This window comes from Pavona decussata, unplaced genomic scaffold (genome assembly GCF_977016875.1).
Source record: "Pavona decussata unplaced genomic scaffold, jaPavDecu1.1 SCAFFOLD_124, whole genome shotgun sequence".
NCBI classification, from domain to species: domain Eukaryota; kingdom Metazoa; phylum Cnidaria; class Anthozoa; order Scleractinia; family Agariciidae; genus Pavona; species Pavona decussata.
In genome coordinates, this window is record NW_028145538.1 from 1,538,846 (window position 1) to 1,559,096 (window position 20,251).

Genomic DNA, 20,251 nt, shown 5'->3' on the forward strand with positions numbered 1-20,251 from the left:
TGGACCATGGTCAAACCACCAACAGACAATGATTCATCATGTCGCACACTTTCCAAAAGACCCTGTGGGACTTAGCTCTTTTTACTAAATACTCTTGTACATGTTTTGTCATCATCATCATCATCAATCTTTATTTACCTTTGGATTTTAGAGTAGCTTTAATGCAGTTAATATCTCCAGGCATTTTCCCGCCCAATCATGAGAACTGTATGCACAAAGACCAGACCACAACACTACGTCCCCTACTCTTTGCGAACAGTGAGTGGGTTCTTTAACGTCCCACAGAGTTATTTAGAAACAAGGTTTGTGAGACAGGTCCTACGGTTTTATCGTCCTTATCTGAGAAGACTAGAAAGTCCAACCATTTGCAGATGTCAGAGCAAAGGCAGCACTTTCTCGTCGGTTATTTTAAGACCCTAAGTGGTGGTCTGGCCGGGGTTTGAACCCGCGACCTCCCGCACTGTAGTCCGGAGCTCTACCAACTGAGCTAACCGGTCGGGTGTTGCCTGCTGATGCATAAAATTTTGAGAGGGTTGGGTGCTATTTAATCAAATCCTTGCAGTACCTTAGTGCTAAGAAAAGCGATGTATAAGAGCTTTATAAATATTATATTATTATATTACCTTTGAACCTTGGAACCCCTGCTCTCCAGGATCTCCTGCCATGCCTATTGTACCATTTGGGCCACCAAGGCCAGGCTCTCCCTATAAATTAATAGATAAGTGGATTAGTTTCTAAATAAACTGTGGTGCTGCACCAGCAGGGGAGTGAAAACAAACATTTGGTTTTATCAACACAGTTGATAAGGTAATAATTTGGCCCCTTCAACCTCTTTATGGTGGCCAAATTACCTTTATTTACCAACTCTGTTGATAAAGCAAACATTCCCTGTAAATTAAGACCATTAACAGTTGAATATTTGAAATCTGTAGACAGACTTTAAAGTAAGAAATTAAGGGTACTTCCTGGGTTCGATAGGGTAAAAAAGGGAAAAAACATTTTTTTCGACCAAATAGAATTTGGGGATTTTATCTAACATTTACTGAAAAAAAAATTGAAAAATATTAAAAAGCGCGCGAGATATTTTGGAAAACGTATTTCCATCTAAAAGTAAATAAATAAAAAAGGTGTCATAATCTTCTTAGTGCGAGACGCCCCAGAGGAATCTTCGCGGCAAACGCTTCATCCGGGAGCTCTTATTTCAGAAATAGGCAGGCATATTTTGTTTACATCTCGCCTGCAGAAAATTTCTCACTTCGAATTTTCTATTCTTTGCCGGCGCTTCCCACATGGAAAAGTCATCAAAAAACGAAAAGAGCCTGTGGATAAAATCCCGGAAGATGCCAGGGCCTAAGAAAAAGGGAAAGATAGGTTTCAGCGAAGATCGAAAACAACAAAGGCTCTTGGTTCGACCAAGAAACTCGTCGACGTTGAAGGTTCTGTCGAAGGTGATCACGAAGAACTGGAGCAGCGGCCTTCAATTTAATCCACTGTTATTGGATCAAGTACACAGAGGTCGATTGCCGTGCAAAAGTCCTGCAGCCGTAACTTTGCAAGCGTCTTGTGAAAATATTAAATATCATATTCTACATCTCCTAGGCCGATTTCTTTCTTCTGCAGCGAGATAAAATTGGAATAAAATCAGCAAGAATTAGACCGATGAAATAGAACTCAACAGAAGCGTATCAGCCCACGTGTAATACTGGAGATAGCGCGTTCTGCGTGGCCCTTTCTCTCGCTTTTTGCTCCGCTCCACGCTATCTTGAATATTTCTTACGAAGAAATCACCATCGTACCTAAATAACAGTAAAAATGCGATTTTCTTTCATTATACATTTCCTTTGATACGAAATGAATAATCGCTTTAGCTTGAAGCGTAAATTACATTACACGCAATCAAAACGAACAACCAACCCAATAGATTTCATCTCTGTTATCAGTGCACTCCTCCGAGTAGTGCACAGTTTGGCAAACTCTCCGCTGACGCGCTTCTGGTTTCGTTAGCCTTGGTTTTTCCCCGTTTTCCTGGTTGATTTTTACGTTTTCCTTTCGCCACTTTCCCCGTCTCGCTCGATCACAACAGCGGAGTCTAAAACGTGTCTGCAACGCGATACTTTTTCCGCGAAATTCTGTGCTATTGTTGTTGACGCCATGGGGTCCTGTTGCTCGATTGGCTCGCCACCTAATGAGGTGTCATAATCTCCTGTGGAGGCTTGTTTTTCTTGCAAACCTTTATCGAGCGAAAACTCGCACTTGAATTTTGGCAGAGTATGTCGACTTTGAACGAATTAATAGGGTATGTAGTTTTGACGGATTGTCGTGAAATTTGGCCAGAAGATTCGAGGAATAATGACAAACAAAAAGGTGTCGGGGAATTTTGATTTTCAAAATATTTTTCCCGTGGCAACTGTTTACGCAACACGACTCAAATATTTTTTGCTACTCAAACTTTAGACGTGGATATCTAAATAACCAATCAGAATTTCGAAAAAGCCTGACACCTTTTTGTTGATTGATGCCTTGTGAATAACACTGTGCAGCGATTTCGTTCTTCGCGCGGCGTTCGATAACCGATTAATTCAATGGAACGACCATCGGTGGATTCGAGGTTCTACTGGCTCCTGGCACTTAAAAAAGGAAAAGATCGCTCAATTATATTTTTTATAGGAAACTACATTTATTAAGCTTTATAATGATATATAGTTTGTTAGAGGTTTATTAAAACTTGCGCGCGTACGAATTTTTTTCCAAAGGACACCCGCGAACCCAGGAAGTATCCTTAAAGAGAGCTTGTGAACATAGGGTTCTCATAAATTTGTCTAGTTGAACTGTTGCATTACTAGACAATCATGTTTTACAAAGTCTATGGATTAGGACTAGAAGGAGGGGGGGGGGGGGGTTGTTTAGAAGAAACGAGCACCCTCTTGAAAGGTTTTATCATTTTCTTACCTATAGTGTCGGGAGTTAATGAGTTTGAGTTTGCCCAAGTTCGCATTTGAATTATGACGAAATAATAAGCAGCTTCTTGACGTTTAGTACAGAAGGGGTTAGTATTTTGTATTTAGACAGTTTTAAATTAGTTACTTTTACATGTGGTTAGAGTCATTACGTACAATCATTTCAGACCATAACGCAACTTACTCGAACTTAACTTTTCATCATGGTGTATGAATTTCTTGATGCCTATTACCCAGTTCCTATACAAATGTACCCATGACTACGAATTAACTTGTAACAAACTATTTTTTCATGTCTCTTCTACATATTATTCCATCATAATTCTTGTGTAATTATCTACTTGTCAAAGGTATAAGTTTTATTACTTATTTTATTGCGTGTTCGTTCAACTTTGAAATCATGCATATGATTTCAGACCAAATTGCACTCCACTCAGTTCAACTACAGGTACCATTATTAACCAATCTATTAATTAACCATCTATATCAGGTGGCGTTGTTGTATTCAAAAAGCTTAGAACACGAGGCTTCTCTTCTGTCAAAACCCTGTGTCTAATCTTAAGAGTCATTGTCTGAGAAAACCAGGCAGAGGTGAAAGATGGGGGTCGGCCGATTTCCTTCAAACTTTCATCATTTAATGTCTGTCCGAAATGATAATGAATGATGCTATTTAGCAATTCTCTTGTCGTTGCGTTTCGTAGTTTGACCACCCCCCCTGGTTTTGACCCTTACTGACCCTGATGTCACGCAAAATATATGCAGAATTTGAAGCTCAATAAAATATATTTTGCGTCATTTCTGGGGACTCATATCGATTGCTGGTATTGTTTATCGTCTAAAAAACGTTGTTAAAGGAAAATATCCCGACTTAACATAAAACTTAATTTTTTATGCTTGCAATTTCCTTGCGATCGCGAAAATGTCTTGGGCCAAATGTTAGGCAATTTCGAAACTGTTTTTCTCAGAGGTGCGGCGTACCTTTCCAAAAATTTCTGGATATTTTTTAAGCCAAACATCTGTTCTCCCAAAATCAGCAAACTCTAACTTGAGCCATTAAAATGCGTTTGCATGAGCCACGCTCGAAGTCAAAGATGACTCCGTAATTTTGCTAATAAAGTGCCACAGCGGGTTTTTCTCAGTTTTTCTTTATTTCATCTTCTTCTTTTTTGGTTTCTTTTTTTTTTGCTTTTGGATAAGCTCGATGAAACTATTCCAACTGTTCGAGGTAGAACTTCCCTGGAAGATTTAGTTGAGTGACGCTTTGGGCAGGAATAACATCAAATTGGTGTTAGCTCACACTTGATTTGATTATGCGTGACATGTCACGGTATTTGACAATTGCCAAACTTGATCACAAACAGAACACATTTCTCCCCCCTTTTTACATTTGCATTTTAAACTTGGTAACAACAAGCATTTCCCTGAAACTATATTAAGTCTTGGAGTCAGTCTGTCGTTAATAATTGTTAATTAAAATAAAAACAGCATCAAATACCTGTGAAACTTGCCACGGCAAAAGAACCTCCGGTATGTTCGTTACATAACAGACAATTGAAGGGCTGGGAGCATAACCGACTTATGTCGAATTTCAGCTCGTTTTTCGATGTAGCTCGGATTTGTCCAAACTGTTGCATGTGAACTGCAATTCGATTGAAAACCATTGTCCAGTATTTTTTTCACGCCGCTTTGTGTTTCGTATTAATGCCATTGAGAAATTTTACCATCTTGTAAAGATATATCGGTAACATTATAGACACTGGATGACCAAAAGGACAATGCACTGAGGATTAAATACTTGTATTCAATATACACTCGTTGTCTTTGAAACACGGCACACGAAAGTGGTGTTTTCCACGGGAGCAACAAAAAGAATGCTGTCACGCTTTTATTTGATTCTGTTACAAACTACTACGTACGTGACAGGAATGTCCCAAATGTAAACAGTTACATTCTCCAAGAGAAAATGTGTCCATTTCCTGGCGTAAAATCCAGCTTTGTCCCGTTTGTCGACATATCACTCTTGATAACGCAAAATACTAGCATTCTACACGATTAACAGGAAGACATGTAGCCATTTCAACGATTAACAACGATTAACGGCAGTTCTATTAAAAGGTAAAGACTATCTATTATTTTTAAGAGCAGTCGGTGCTAACCGTTGAAAATCTATGTTAATCGTACTTTTATTGAATGATTGCCTTGAAATTGTCAAGTTAATCGTTACATACCGAATTTCAAGCCTGGCAAACCACAACTAAGGCTTGCAAAACACCTTGCACATGGCGGGATTTGTCTCTGATGCTCCCGCGGGATTTGATAATCGAATTGAAAAATTCGCCACGGCACAGTCATGACTACCAAGGAGGGATTCTTTGAACAACATTTCCACCAGTTCCTGTGAACTGCATTCGTCAATTTCATAACTTTTCAAAAGATCCATAGATGTCGTGCGTTTACAAACTTCACCAAACAAAAGCGAAACCAGCTAGCCAGTACGATACGCAAGTTGTTTATCCCGACTGCCTTGATCTATTTTGGGCTTGTTACAACCCGCAAAAGCAAACCATGATATCATCTCAAACATTACTTATAGAAACAACAACTGGTGCTGCTAAACACGGCTCGTGAACAGTGGAAACTTTTAGCCTACCGATAATTTGGAAAACGAATCTACCGTGGACAAAACCTATAAAAAAATTTGCCTTCCAAGCGCGTTCACTTGTAGACAAGCAAACTACCAAATCCCCCTCCCCCTCCCCCTGACTCAATGTTGTCTTTTGGGTCACGAACAGTTTCCTGGCAAGCATCGCTTCCCACATCAACATTGCATAAGGGGGAGGGGGGGAGGGAGAAGTAACTGTGGTAGAATTATGAAGGGAGAAACAGTAAGTGAGTGGTTTTTTGGCTGTCTGTGTTCGCTTCTCATTGCATAGGGGGAGGGGGTGGGAGGGAGAAGTAAGCAACTGGTTTTTGTTCTGTTCGCGTTTGGTTTTCTCAAGGAGTTTTGTCCACGATTGTAAAACCGCGAAATGTTTTCCAAAGCAGGGAGAGCCAAAATTCGTACAAATCCGTGCGAAATCGAAAGCCGCGCTAAAATTCGACATAAGTCGGTTATATATGCTCTCAGACCTTCAATTGAAAGAACAACAAATCTTTCTTCTGTGCTCTTTCTGGTCTGTGGATCCGCCTTGTGGCGCTGAAGGTGTTGGTTTGAAGATTTGTCCCTTGCTATCCTGTACACGAGACATTGAATCGCACTGGCTCGTCAGTCTTGGTTTGGGAAGAAAGCGTGGCGCGACGGGTTTAAAGATCTCCACCGAAGTCGATTTGATTCTCAACAGAGCAGGTAAATTTGATGTCCCTGAAGATGAGAAGGAGGAATGACTGTTGCCCCAGACATCACAAGAACCTTACAACAGACTAGACCGGCCGAAAACGGACTATGTGTTGCCACCCAAGTTATAAGGGACAACGAAAGTGCATTAAATACACAAACCCGACGAGTAAATGGCAAGATGTCACAAGGCATTTTTGAACTGCATAACGCTGTTGCTCCCATCGCTTCAGGTTCGTGTTATGTTAACTGACTGACTGCATACTAGACTCATTTAAAAAATATAAACAACATACCATTTACGGCCGTGGGAACCGAATGCGAAGGGTCGCGAAGCTTAGCACATTTGTTTTGTTTACATTTGTTCCGTGGAGTCGCAATGCCGCTTTAAACAGGAAGACCAATCTTAACCTCCATGCTAGCTATTGTATTTTGATATAGTTTAAAAGCAGCTTTTGCTTGGAATTTGGAATAAAAGCGGGCAACATTCTACCTCATTAAAGTGTCTCTCAAATATATATTAAATATGTCATATCCATCATAAGAAACTAGTTTTATTTCATACCAAAAAATACATTGTAGTTTTTTTTTCTTTACAAGGACTCATGATTTTTGGTATAAAACAAAACTAGTTTCTTCTGATGAACGTGAAATATTTAATATATAATTGAGCAACACTTTAATGGGGCAGAATGTTTCCCGCCTTTATTCCAAAATTCCAACTAAAAGCTGTTAAAAAACAATAGTGTAGCATGGAGGTCAAGATTGGTTGTCCTGTGATACGACTAATTTGAGGCGGCATAATGCGACTCCGCAGAACAAATATAAACAAAAAAAAATGTCCGAAACTTCGCGTTCGGTTCCCACGGCCGTAAATGGTATGTTGTTTATATTTTTAAAATGAGTCTAGTGTGCAGTTAGTCAGTAAACATAAAACGAACCTGAACCGATGGGAACAACAGCGTTATGCAGCTCAAAAATGCCTTGTGACATCTTGCCATTTACTCGTTGGGTTTGTACATGTGTTTTTCCCTTTCGTTGTCCCTTATAACTTAGGCGGCAACACATAGTCCGTTTTCGGCCGGTCCAGTCTGTTGTAAGGTTCTTGTGATGTCTGTCTGTTCTCATCTTCAGGGACATCAAATTTACCTGCTCTGTTGAGAATCAAATCGGCTTCGGAGATCTTTGAACCCGTCGCGCCACGCTTTCTTCCCAAACCAAGACTGACGAGCCAGTGCGATTCAATATCTCGTGTACAGGATAGCAAGGGACAAATCTTCAAACCAACACCTTCAGCGCCACAAGGCGGATCCACAGACCAGAAAGAGCACAGAAGAAAGATTTGTTGTTCTTTCAATTGTCTGTTATGTAATGAACATACCGGAGGTTCTTTTGCCGTGGCAAGTTTCACCGGTATTTGTTGCTGTTTTTATTTTAATTAACAATTATCAACAACAGACTGACTCTAAGACTTAATCTAGTATCAGGCAAAGCTTGTTGTTACCAAGTTTAAAATGCAAATGTAAAAAGGGGGGAGAAATGTGTTCTGTTTGTGATCAAGTTTGGCAATTGTCAAATACCGTGACATGTCACGCATAATCAAATCAAGTGTGAGCTAACACCAATTTGATGTTATTCCTGCCCAAAGCGTCACTCAACTAAATCTTCCAGGGAAGTTCCACCTCGAAGAGTTAGGATAGTTTCATCGAGCTTATCCAAAAACAGAAAAGAAAAAACCAAAAAAGAAGAAGATGAAATAAAGAAAAACCGATAAAAACCCACTGTGGAACTTTATTAGCAAAAATACGGAGTCATCTTTGACTTCGAGCATGGCTCATGCAAACGCATTTTAATGGCTCAAGTTAGAGTTTGCTGATTTTGGGAGAACAGATGTTTGGCTTAAAAAATATCCAGAAATTTTTGGAAAGGTATGCCGCACCTCTGAGAAAAACAGTTTCGAAATTGCCTAACATTTGGCCCAAGACATTTTCGCGATCACAAGGAAATTGCAAAATTCCATAAAAAATTAAGTTTTATGTTAAGTCGGGATATTTTCCTTTAACAACGTTTTTTAGACGATAAACAATACAAGCAATCGATATGAGTCCCAAGAAATGACGCGAAATATATTTTATTGAGCTTCAAATTCTGCATATATTTTGCGTGACATCAGGGTCAGTAAGGGTCAAAACCAGGGGGGGTGGTCAAACTACGAAACGCAACGACAAGAGAATTGCTAAATAGCATCATTCATTATCATTTCGGACAGACATTAAATGGTGAAAGTTTGAAGGAAATAGGCCGACCCCCATCTTTCACCTCTGCCTGGTTTTCTCAGACAATGACTCTTAATATACGGTCTGAGTTCTCTATCAAAATACGCATGCCCATTGGTTAAAATCGATCAAGTGATTTTCATTTACGTCACGACACCACATCCAGAAAGTGCAGTGTTGGCGATAACTCATGAAAATCATGCGTTATTGCAAATGGCTTCGAGGTTTGTACAGGTTGAAATCATCAGTGACTCGATTCCAACGAACACCAAGAGACTAACAGCCTGGAGTGTTTCCATTTTTAAAGGTAAAAGTGAAACAAAACCTATAAAGTCACAAAGAAAAGTGATTGACAATTGAAGGTCTGAGAGCATAACCGACTTATGTCGAATTTTAGCGCAGCTTTCGATTTCGCACGGATTTGTCCGAATTTTGGCTCTCCCTGGTTTGGAAAACATTTCGTGGTTTTACAATCGTGGACAAAACTCCTTGAGAAAACCAACACGAACAGAACAAAAACCACTTCCTTACTTCTTTCTCCCACCCCCTCCCCCTATGCAATGATAACCGAACACAGACAGCCAAAAAACCACTCACTTACTGTTTCTCCCTTCATAATTCTACCACAGTTACTTCTCCCTCCCCCCCTCCCCCTTATGCAATGTTGATGTGGGAAGCAATGCTTGCCAGGAAACTGTTCGTGACCCAAAAGACAACATTGAGTCAGGGGGGGGGGGGGGGGGAGGGTGATTTGGTAGTTTACTTGTCTACAGGTGAACGCGCTTGGAAGGCAAATTTTTTTATAGGTTTTGTCCACCTCAGACTCGTTTTCCAAATTATCGGTAGGCTAAAAGTTTCCACTGTCCACGAGCCGTGTTTAGTCGCACCAGTTGTTGTTGCTATAAGTAACGTTTGAGATGATATCATGGTTTGCTTTTGCGGGTTGTAACAAGCCCAAAATAGATCAAGGCAGTCGGGATAAACAACTTGCGTATCGTACTGGCTAGTTGGTTTCGCTTTTGTTTGGTGAAGTTTGTTAACGCACGACATCTATGGATCTTTTGAAAAGTTATGAAATTGACGAATGCAGTTCACAGGAACTGGTGGAAATGTTGTCCAAAGAATCTCTCCTTAGTAGTGATGACTGTGGCGTGGCGAATTTTTCAATTCGATTATCAAATCCCGCGGGAGCATCAGAGACAAATCCCGCCACATGCAAGGTGTTTTGCAAGCCTTAGTTGTGGTTTGCCAGGCTTGAAATTCGGTATGTAACAATTAACTTGACAATTTCAAGGCAATGATTCAATAAAAGTACGATTAACATAGATTTTCAACGGTTAACGCCGACTGGTCATGAAAAGAATAGATAGTCTTTACCTTTTAATAGAACTGCCGTTAATCGTTGTTAATCGTTGAAATGGCTACATGTCTTCCTGTTAATCGTGTAGAATGCCAGTATTTTGTGTTATCAAGAGTGATATGTCGACAAACGGGACAAAGCTGGATTTTACGCCAGGAAATGGACACATTTTCTCTTGGAGAATGTAACTGTTTACATTTGGGACATTCCTGTCACGTACGTAGTAGTTTGCAACAGAATCAAATAAAAGCGTGACAGCATTCTTTTTGTTGCTCCCACGAAAAACACCGCTTTCATGTGCTGTGTTTCAAAGACAACGAGTGTATATTGAATACAAGTATTTAATCCTCAGTGCATTGTCCTTTTGGTCATCCAGTGTCTATAATGTTACCGATATAGCTTTGCAAGATGGTAAAATTTCTCAATGGCATTAATACGAAACACAAAGCGGCGTGAAAAAATACTGGACAATGGTTTTCAATCGAATTGCAGTTCACATGCAAAAGTTTGGACAAATCCGAGCTACATCAAAAAACGGGTTGAAATTCGACATAGGTCGGTTATGCTCCCAGCCCTTCAATTGCTTTGAACAGTCAACAGGCTTCTCGCCGACTGCAGTTTTCAATTTATATAGCTTTTAAACATAACAAAGCTTGTGTACAGGGTATTTGTGAATTGTAATTTGCTTATTATTGAAATACATCTGTACTTACTTACAGATTTCAGTCTTATTTATTAAAATTGTCATAATAATTGTTATCGTTTTATGTTTTCCCTTTAACGTGTATTGCGTGCACTGAAATAAGATCGTATATTAAAAGGGTTAGAGACTGTTAGTTCGTGTTTTGTTTACAAAAACACGCACTTGCTGATCGACTGTACAATGAACTCGAAATTTTCAATACTGCACTCGGCCTAAGAGAGCCTCGTGCAGTAATGAAGATTTCTCGTTCATTGTACGGTCAGCGCCTGTGTGTATTTGTAAACAAAACACTCACAACAGTCTCTAACCCATAAACTAGTAGTAATCAGAGATTAGTGAGATGCGTTCGACCATTTGGGAAAAGAAAGTTACATTAACTGCCAGATATTTTTCACATGTTTATTTAAATCGCAAAAAAATGTTATCATTGTATAACCCAGTGTTTATAATATAATGGATATTTGGTGTGCTTGCTTGTCGGGTTTGACCTTCTCTTCACGTTTGGTGTGCTTGCTTGTCGAATTCTGAAGTGTGCTTCCTTGCTGTGTGGACTGTTATCAGGGAAGATGCATTGTTTACTTTTGAAGTTTGGAATCTTGCGAAAACATATCGATATGTTCATTTCCTTCATTTGTTGCGGGAGTTGAGTTTCACGTTAATAGAGGAATAGAAGCCAAAAGATTGATAAATAAATAAATAAATAAATAAATAAATAAATAAACAACTAAATAAATAAATAGCTAAAATATACTAAATGAAAGAAAAAATATATAAAAATATATTTGCTGCGCAAGCAGTACGCAACGCGAGATTATACTTGATTGTACTTGAATCTTTTGAATGAAAACTTCAAAAAAAGCATTTCCTTATTTTAATGCGTACAACATTTACGGTAGAATTTGGCAAGGAACCGGGGAAACTTCAACGTGGCAGTTCATATGCCATTGCCTTTGAGCAGACATTGAAAGCCGCCACAAGACATCTTCGGCGTAGTGTTACAAATTTGCATAAATATTATTGAGATCATCTCAAAAGGCAATGTCACGTTTTCTCCATTTTCTATCAACTGATTCAGATTGTAACCGTGTCTTCCATTGATAGATGACTGGATAACTTGTTCACTAAACCCAGTTTTAACAGTGAATGAAGCGAAACTAAAATATTGCGACTTTTTGGCCGCTGTTAATTCACAAGCCGAGAATTGAAACACGCGCGATTGCAAACCTTTGAAAACAGCATTTCCTTGATTAAAAAACGCACAATACTTTCGCTTGTAATTGGCAAAGAAGTGACAAAACGCTTGAAGAGCGAACTCTTTCCAGCTCGAGCATACACGTGCGCACATCCATCGCTCCAACAAAATTAAGAACGCAAACAAAGTTGGTGGCTGTCTCGCAGAGTTGGTCCCCGTGAAACGGAACCAAACTGTGGCCGTTTCACTACAAGAAACCAACGCTGCCTTGGAAATAACAAAAACTGGGTACCACAGAGTGCTTGCAATCCCTTATAATCGAATGACTCGATAAAGTGTTTGCCATTGCAACTTCACCAATTCGTTTCACTCGCACTAGGAATGTTGCTTTTCCCGAAACAAATCATGGCCATTTGCTGAGCTACACAACTCGGCAACTTTTTGCTTTGGTGACCACAAATCATGGCCATTTGCCAATCTACATAACTCGGTAAGTACATTATTTGCCGAGCTACACATCTCCCAAAGTAAATGTGATATATTTTGCTGAAACTACGCAACTTGTCTCTTGATTTAGTCAGCGCAAGGCAGCGTTGGTTTCTTGTAGTGAAACGGGTAAACAACACTACGCTGAATTTATCCATGTGTCTTCGCAGTCGTACACACTTCGTGAAGGCGTTGATAAATCTAAATTTAACCCGAAAGTATTTTTTCTAACTTAAACAACGCAACTTCCCTAACGAAGCACAGCCGTCCAGCCAGCACACCAAAAACGATGCAAGAACGTGAAACTCCACTCCCGCTGAAACGAAGGAACTGAACATCGATAAGCTTTCGCAATAATTTCGCAAGATTCCAAATGCCAGTAACTCTAACTTCAAGCGTAAACAACACAACTTATCTGATAACAGTCCACACAGCAAGGAAGCACAGTCCAGAATTCGACAAGCAAGCACACCAAACGCCAAGAAAAGGTCAACCTCCACAAGCAAGCACACCAACAAGCACGCAAAACTCGACCCGCTTGCAACATTAAAAGATGGCTCTAGCACGAAAACGAGGGGGCGACTCTTATACGAAAACGAGACTATAAAGATGGCTCTAGCGCGAAAACGAGGTCAGAGTCGTCATAAGTTCGCACCAGTTTCCCGACCGACACATGCCCCTGCAAAACTCAAGCGGGGGGGCTATTTGGGTGTCCTTACAGCAATCTCGAAAAGTTCTGCATAGCCGTACACAGGCACACCAACTCAAAAGACACAGGACGCAAAAACGAAATTAGGCTTGCGTTCTCCTTCGTCGAACGCAATAACATACTCAGCCAATTTTGTAGGCGAAGTCTACAAGCAAGTCACAATGTCATTTTTGTTTCATGTAAACAATTTTCAGATTGCCCAAGAAACTAACCAGAACTGTGTATGTGTACTTCTCTCTTTAAATGCAGTCATACAATACATTTCATACTATTAATAATAATATTGAAGGGGTGCGTGGAACAAGGCCTTAAGCGACTTTTGATGTTATGTCAAATTCTCCTTTCATTTACCAAGCAAATACAAAGCAATTTGTGTGGAGAATCCAGCAATTAATCACAAGTCACTTAGGGATTTTTTCCATGAACCCCTTCAATTGAACCACTCCGGCATTTCACTCACTTTTTCCCCATCACATCCACACAGTCCCATATAACCTTTAGGTCCACGGATACCTGGAATTCCCTGCAAAGAAAAACAAAAACGGTTAAGAAGGCTATTACGTTAATTTCAGAGATACAATTAATATGTAGTGAATGATGATTGTCTTTTACATTGCTTTGTTGCTTTTCTTTTTAAACCCTACTAGAATTGGGGGAGGGAGGAGGGGTGGGGGTGGGGAATTCTGCTCACAGCATCTTTGAACCTGAATAACTTTTTTCATATTTGAGCAAATAACGCGAGACTTCAGGCCTTTTTCAGAGGTTTAGCCGGGAAAAATATGATGTGGTCGGTAAGTGTTTATTGACTTTGCTGATACCATGGCAACTAACTTGTCACGGGCACTTTTGGTAGAAAATCCCCTTTAAAATGAAGAAAAATTACTGTTCTTACCCTAACTTTTATGCTTTTAGCTCATATTAGTGTTCTTTTATTGGTTTTGATTTCTCTTCAATCGATTTGGCACTTTCCTGAAGTTTTGGGGAAATCCAGAAATTCACGATGGTGAATCCAAAATGGCCGCCATTTACCAATCATGACGTAATTACCATGTCATATGACATGATTAATTTGCGTTTGAGACCTCAAAGGAAACATCTTTGGATGTACTATATATCTATCCTCCAAGTCTCACTGTCATAGCTTTTATACTTGCGAAAAAAGCCCTGCCTTGATAGGGTTTAGCAGCCATTGCTATGGTGACATGCTGCTTCCCTTGTTATGTTTTTTTTTTCAAAGTTTTCATGTGCGTCACCTACAGCCTGAATAGTTCAATGCCTTGTATACAAAGTGTAAAGAAGGCTTGCAGAAACACATGAAATTTAACTAAGACTACTTAAAAACTTACTGGAATTCCATGAAGACCAGGAAATCCTGGAGCACCAACAAGTCCCTAAAAATAGCAATATCTGTAAATGAGATGAACTCAAAATGTATGCTATAGGAGTAAGGGACAAATATAAAATTCATGCAACATACTATTACTAGTTTAAAATGTACACTGCTAACAGTAAACCCAGTTGAAAGAAAGAGATTTCAGTAACAAAGTCTATTATGTACTGTAGTATATGAAACATGAGGAAGAGTCAGTTTCATCCGCTGAGAAGTGGGTTCAAAAAGGGACTGAGGTGCAGATGAATTTTTCTTTAAGCAACCTCAAGGTGTTTGGAAATTGGATGAAACTTTCTCTGGAGTGTTTGATATAGCTTCTCAAACCATTAATAATTCTTGGAGAAATTCAGAGTGCTTGTAAAAGTAAGTGAATTCAGGATTTCAAATTAACTTTGTTGTCAGAAAGATCTTAATGCATGCATGCAGTTGCTAAAAAAATTTCATTGACTGTTGTAAATTAAATTGTGACAGAAAAAAAAAGAGAGTTATCTATTTCTATGGAGAAGCAATGGCCATGGCTTAGGGCCTGTTAAATACATGGAGGGAGGGTATAGCCCTAACCCTCCTTTATTGTTTTTCCCGGTTTTGTTTACATGTGAAGTAGGGTTACCCTGAGAGGAGGGTCACCCTATCTGCTTGCTAGGGTTACCCTTCTAGGAGGGTCAACTTTTTGTTTCTTTAAGCCATGTAAATGCTCAAAGTAGGGTTACCCTCCTAGAAGGGTCAAGTTTAGGGCGATCAGATTACTTTTACATTCCTGTCAACTATAAACATGGCTTTGCATGGCTATAAACATGGAGAACTATTTCGGCGAACTATGCTGACAAGAGTGGCGAATCCAAGCTGGAACAAAGGCAACAGCTTAGCGGCTGGAATAAAACATTCTCCTGATAATGTGACTGTCAAATTATATTTTTTTTCAACAGGTGAAATTCTTGACCAAAACGAAGGCTCAACAGACAGAGCCCTACTTGATCAGCCACACAACAAATGAAAAGGGAAAAGACAATGGACAAATCAACCAACGTCTTTCGATTCTCAAATATATTAAAGAGTACAAGACAAAGTGTGAATTCAGTGGGGTTGATTTTGAAGCGATGGGTTCAGGTTTCTGCTGCTTTGTTGGCAGACATACATGTAGCCCTAGGGATAACCCTACACATGCAAGGTAGGGCTATATAATGACCCTTCTACAAGGGTACCCTTGTAGGAGGGTTACCCTCCTTCCATGTAAACAGACCCTTAGAATCCCAACATGTTCCTCCTATTTCTATTTGAGCATCCATGAGGGATTTAGCACTACATGTAATTATTTTTCTTGCAGTTTTTTCTTATTACTGTAAAATAGCATGATTATAGTTTTTATCAATATTAAGGTTTCTCAACTGTTTTTACTGTGAACTTTTTATAAGCAACATTAAACTATAAGTTTATAATGTTATGAGGTTTGTAAATTACTTTCCTCTAGGGTAAGGCTAATAAAGTTTTGTATTGTAGTGTGAATTACATCCATTTTTTAGTAAAATATTAATAAACTGTTCCTGAGAAACGTTTACTGTAAAGTGTAGTTCCACGTGTACCTTATCTCCTTGTGGTCCAACTTCTCCAGAGACTCCATCAGCACCCTGCAAGAATTTGAAGAAAGCATTATAAATAGGCGCCTTAAACATGAACCTGCACTATAAAAAAGGATAGCTCCTCCCATGTTTGTCACACAGTCACGGCTTCACATTACATTAGGGATGCCCAACATACACTGGGGAAGTGGACAAAATATATTGTAACTGAGCTGCAAAAACAAATTAGCAAATCTCTAGCTTTATTCACAAGGCAAATACGCATACAAATTTCAATTTATTCCGTCAATATTCTATTGTATCTTGCAGCACAGACTCTGTGATGTTTGGGGCTCAGTATCTACAATGAAATGACTGCCGGCTTGGCCAGGCCAAGGTTCCTTCTATAGTGCAGGTAAGTGTTTAAACCAAGAAGTCACATGACTAACACCCCCTAAAATAAGGAGTTGGAATAATGTTGTTGCTGGAAACAGGCATGGTGAGAGGATATCGAAATTGTGGCACAACCCAAATTTGAAAGCAAAATAATCAAAGGAATTGATTTAACTAATAACTATTTAAACCAAAACTAATGCAAATTTTTTTTCAAATGGGGAAAATCCTGCTAGAATATTGACAACGTAACCTCCTGATCAATTTTAGGTGTCATAATTTTTAAAGAGATTTTGACACTTGACTGATTTCTTTTGTATACAAGACTAAACAAAGTCAAGTGAAGCATTGGTGGCACTTTGTGAAAAAAGAAATGGTCCATATCCATGCATATTGGTCACATGCCTCCTTTCAATACTGTGCATAGGTTCTGCGCATCTTGGGATGGTATGAGAACTCTACATGTAACTTCTTAAGGATGGTACCCACTAATTCAGAGGTATTCTGCATACTACATGAGTATAACTATGCGGGGAAAAGAAGATCTTAAGTAAGAGCTACTGAAATCCAAAACGAAAACTAGGAATAACCACATATTTTTCAGAGATAATTAATTATATGTAACCCTCAAATGGGAAAAAATTCCATATGTTGTTAAGTATTTTAATGCTTTTCAGAATTATTTTGCTTACTTGCACCCATGCAGGTTAACCCTTATGTCCTTGTTGGATTCCAATACTGAGTCCTTGTTAAGATCTACTACTTCTGCATAGTCATAAACCATGCAAACTACCTCTGTATTAGTAGGCACGAACCATAGAGAACATAGAAATTAAATCAAGTACACTGTACCTTGTAACCTTTCAAGCCTCTCAAGCCATCTATTCCAGGGGAGCCCTGTTGAATTCAAAAGTTAGAAGTCAAGGTCTAGCAACTTTCAAATTGTTGGAAAAAAAACTGCTGTCAGTATAAATTATCTGTCTTAGTGTCAAAAGGCATATTCATATAAGTGCGACTTGATAAACCCAACATGTTTAATGAAAGTATAAACATACATAAAACTGAAAAAAAAAAGTTAATAAATAAGACAACAACAGCAACAAACAAACATAATGGCACCATCCCTTACATAATGTGAGAAACCGATCCTAGAACCGTTATTTCTTTTGAACACAAAACTTCATGTAAAAATAGCATGTAAACAAAATTTTAACTCTTACTTGCCCTAAAAACAGTTCTGCCAAAAATAAAAGGCAAGTACTGATAATTATATTATAACAAACAGTTCAGCTCATGACATTTTACCAAGAGTGCAAATTGTTTTAACTTTCAACATAAATTACTAATTAACAGCTGACTACTTCTTCTGATTGCTGCTAATCCCAAGCACAAACAAGTGCTAGTTTTAAATCAGGCATTTGGATATTAAATAGTGATACAAACCATTATTCCTGGTTGTCCTTGAAGACCAACTTGGCCTGGCCTTCCCTAAGGGTCAGACAAAAAGGAAATTACTTAGAATGTCTCTCATACTTGTGACAGTTATAACAATAATTAATTTCGATCAGCGCTTTCTTGTTGTGTGCTCAGTTTATTAATAATTATGCATGCAGTACCAAGTAGTTCTACATATTGCTTCTTCAGTGTAAGTGTATATGGATGAAAGTATAACTGTCAACTGACTCAAAGGCAAGAGATTTTTATCCTGGGAGTGCCAGGATTGGACTAAATTCAAAGATTTACGAAAGACATTCTGAATAATTCTGAAGTTCTCAAGAAAATGATTATACTCCATACGGGGTATTGTTGTTTACTTATATTACATACTAAGACTTTTAATTTCTTGCATTGATTTGAGTTAACATATTTTTGAAGTGTGAAAGTTAAGGCTGTAATACTTCACACTTTTCAACCAGGCATGAGAAATAATACCGGTCTGTAAGTGTGAGATCAAAGTTCTGACAAAGGTCTGCACGCGTGAGACTGGCACCTAACTAGGCGTGAAGTTGGCTGGTGATTGAGGCCTTTCAATAGACAGCCCTTGAGCAGCATGTACCTGAAGTACTGCTTTATTATGATGCAGAAGTTGGATCTAGGTTCTGGGTATATGCATCATATCCTAACAAGCGACCATTCAAAATGAGTACCGACCCATGATACCATGTTTATTATGCTGTACAGTGCAATGCTAGCTTTTGAGTCTGTGGATAACATTCTAAAGAGTGCAGAACATTCAAATATAAGTTTGCTACTGAGCATTGTAATTTACTTTTCTGTGGGGCTGCTTATTATGGTGTTCAAGATTGGTTCTAATTTGGATTTTGCAGAAGAAATCCTAATGTGTGACCATTCAGTGCTGTTTTACACACAGGCCTTAACCAACTTGTCATAAAATAACACTTAATGACTATAGCAAGTGGAACAGCAACTTGAGACTTACCCGTGAACCTTTCCGACCAGGTTTGCAGTTGCAGTCTTCATCATTTTGATCCTAAAATGTAATCAAATAAAGATACTTGGTAAAAATAAACAGGCTGAAAATGAATTGAGCTAAAATTAGGCACATTTTTTGGGGGCATATTCCAGATCTTCAAAAATCAGAAAATCTCAAAAAATTAAATATTGTACTCTGCTTCTAAAATATGAAAGTGCACCCGAACCCCAATTTTTTTTCGTTTACATGAATAATCTTATCATTTTCACCATTCCTTTCAAAACATTTTTTTGAATTTGGTAAAAACTTAATTATTGGTGCCCTGTTACAGTACGGAAAATTGGTGGTAAAAAGATGCCATTTTGGTTCACAACCAAGATGTTATGGCCATGGGACTAGTCACTTTGTGATGACAAATCAAGAACTCGTAGTTTCGTGCAAGCTCTGTTTTGTGATATTTCTCTTGATGACTCCAAGTCAGAATTAGACCAGCAGCACTCTATTCTTTCTGTGACCTGCACCCTTGTGCCACAGGTCATTTTGAACGGCTCCTTTAGGAGCCACAAACTCTATGAAAGTTATAACCAACAACATCATTGCATACATCACCTCTAATTTTATGTTTTTGTTTTGTTTTTCATTTTAGATTAACTTATAGCAACGGAAGTCACTGGGCTCTTTGGATTTAAATAAAATTGAGGAATGAATTTGATATGCCAATGGAGCGGAGTCAAACTCGAAATGTGGGGAGGGGGGAACCGGAATGGGTCAAAACTCGACGTGGGGCGAAACCTCCATAATTCAACCCTTTCCTCGGCCAGGAACTTTTCAGAATACACAGAATATGTTGCCCCCTCCTCCCCAAAAAAATAAAACGTGAAGGTTACTTAGACTAAGAGATTTGTTATCATGTGAGCACTTTTGTTTAGCTTAAATTGAAGAAATAATTAGGCTTAAGCTAAAAGCCCAGTCTTGATAGGGTTAAGCGATGATGGGGAGATAGATGTATGAACTGAGAACAGAGCTATCCAGCTATGGGTGGCGGCAAAGGTGTGAGGCACAAAAAATGAGGGTGCAACCCCGAGGAATGAAAATGTTGTGTCTATGTTACTTCAACTTGCAACTTTTTTTTCATTGTCACTTTATTAAGGTTTTGCAATTCTAATGATTCTCACTCTGCATACAAAGTCTGATCACAATCACACCACCTTCCCTGAAGAAAAATAACAGCCATTCAAAGTCTGATGTCCAGTTATTAGTGATGCTAATGATAATTGTACTGACAAATGACGTGTTGTTCATGACAGTGCCATGAAGGAAAGAACAGCCACTTAATTGAAGGGGTGCATGGAAAAAAGCCCTGGTGACTTCTGATAAAAAAGTGACTTCTGATAAATTGCTAGATTCTCCCTCCAAATTTCACTGTATTCGCTTGTGAAACAAAAGGAGAATTTGACCTTA

At 38.8% G+C, this 20,251-nt stretch overlaps 1 protein-coding gene across 2 annotated transcripts in view; it reads right to left on the bottom strand.

Annotated features, from left to right (window-relative positions):
• LOC146469392 (uncharacterized) overlaps positions 1-20,251 on the bottom strand; it is an 85,162-nt gene that overhangs the window by 50,163 nt on the left and 14,748 nt on the right. For both annotated transcript variants that reach the window (XM_085123420.1, XM_085123419.1), the window contains exons 3-9: positions 18,797-18,847; positions 17,800-17,844; positions 17,209-17,253; positions 15,988-16,032; positions 14,364-14,408; positions 13,478-13,540; positions 624-704 (exon numbers count right to left, since the gene is read on the bottom strand). In XM_085123420.1, the coding sequence (XP_084979546.1) occupies positions 624-704; positions 13,478-13,540; positions 14,364-14,408; positions 15,988-16,032; positions 17,209-17,253; positions 17,800-17,802 (282 nt within the window). In that variant the 5' untranslated portion in view covers positions 17,803-17,844; positions 18,797-18,847. The remainder of the gene's footprint in view (positions 1-623; positions 705-13,477; positions 13,541-14,363; positions 14,409-15,987; positions 16,033-17,208; positions 17,254-17,799; positions 17,845-18,796; positions 18,848-20,251) is intronic.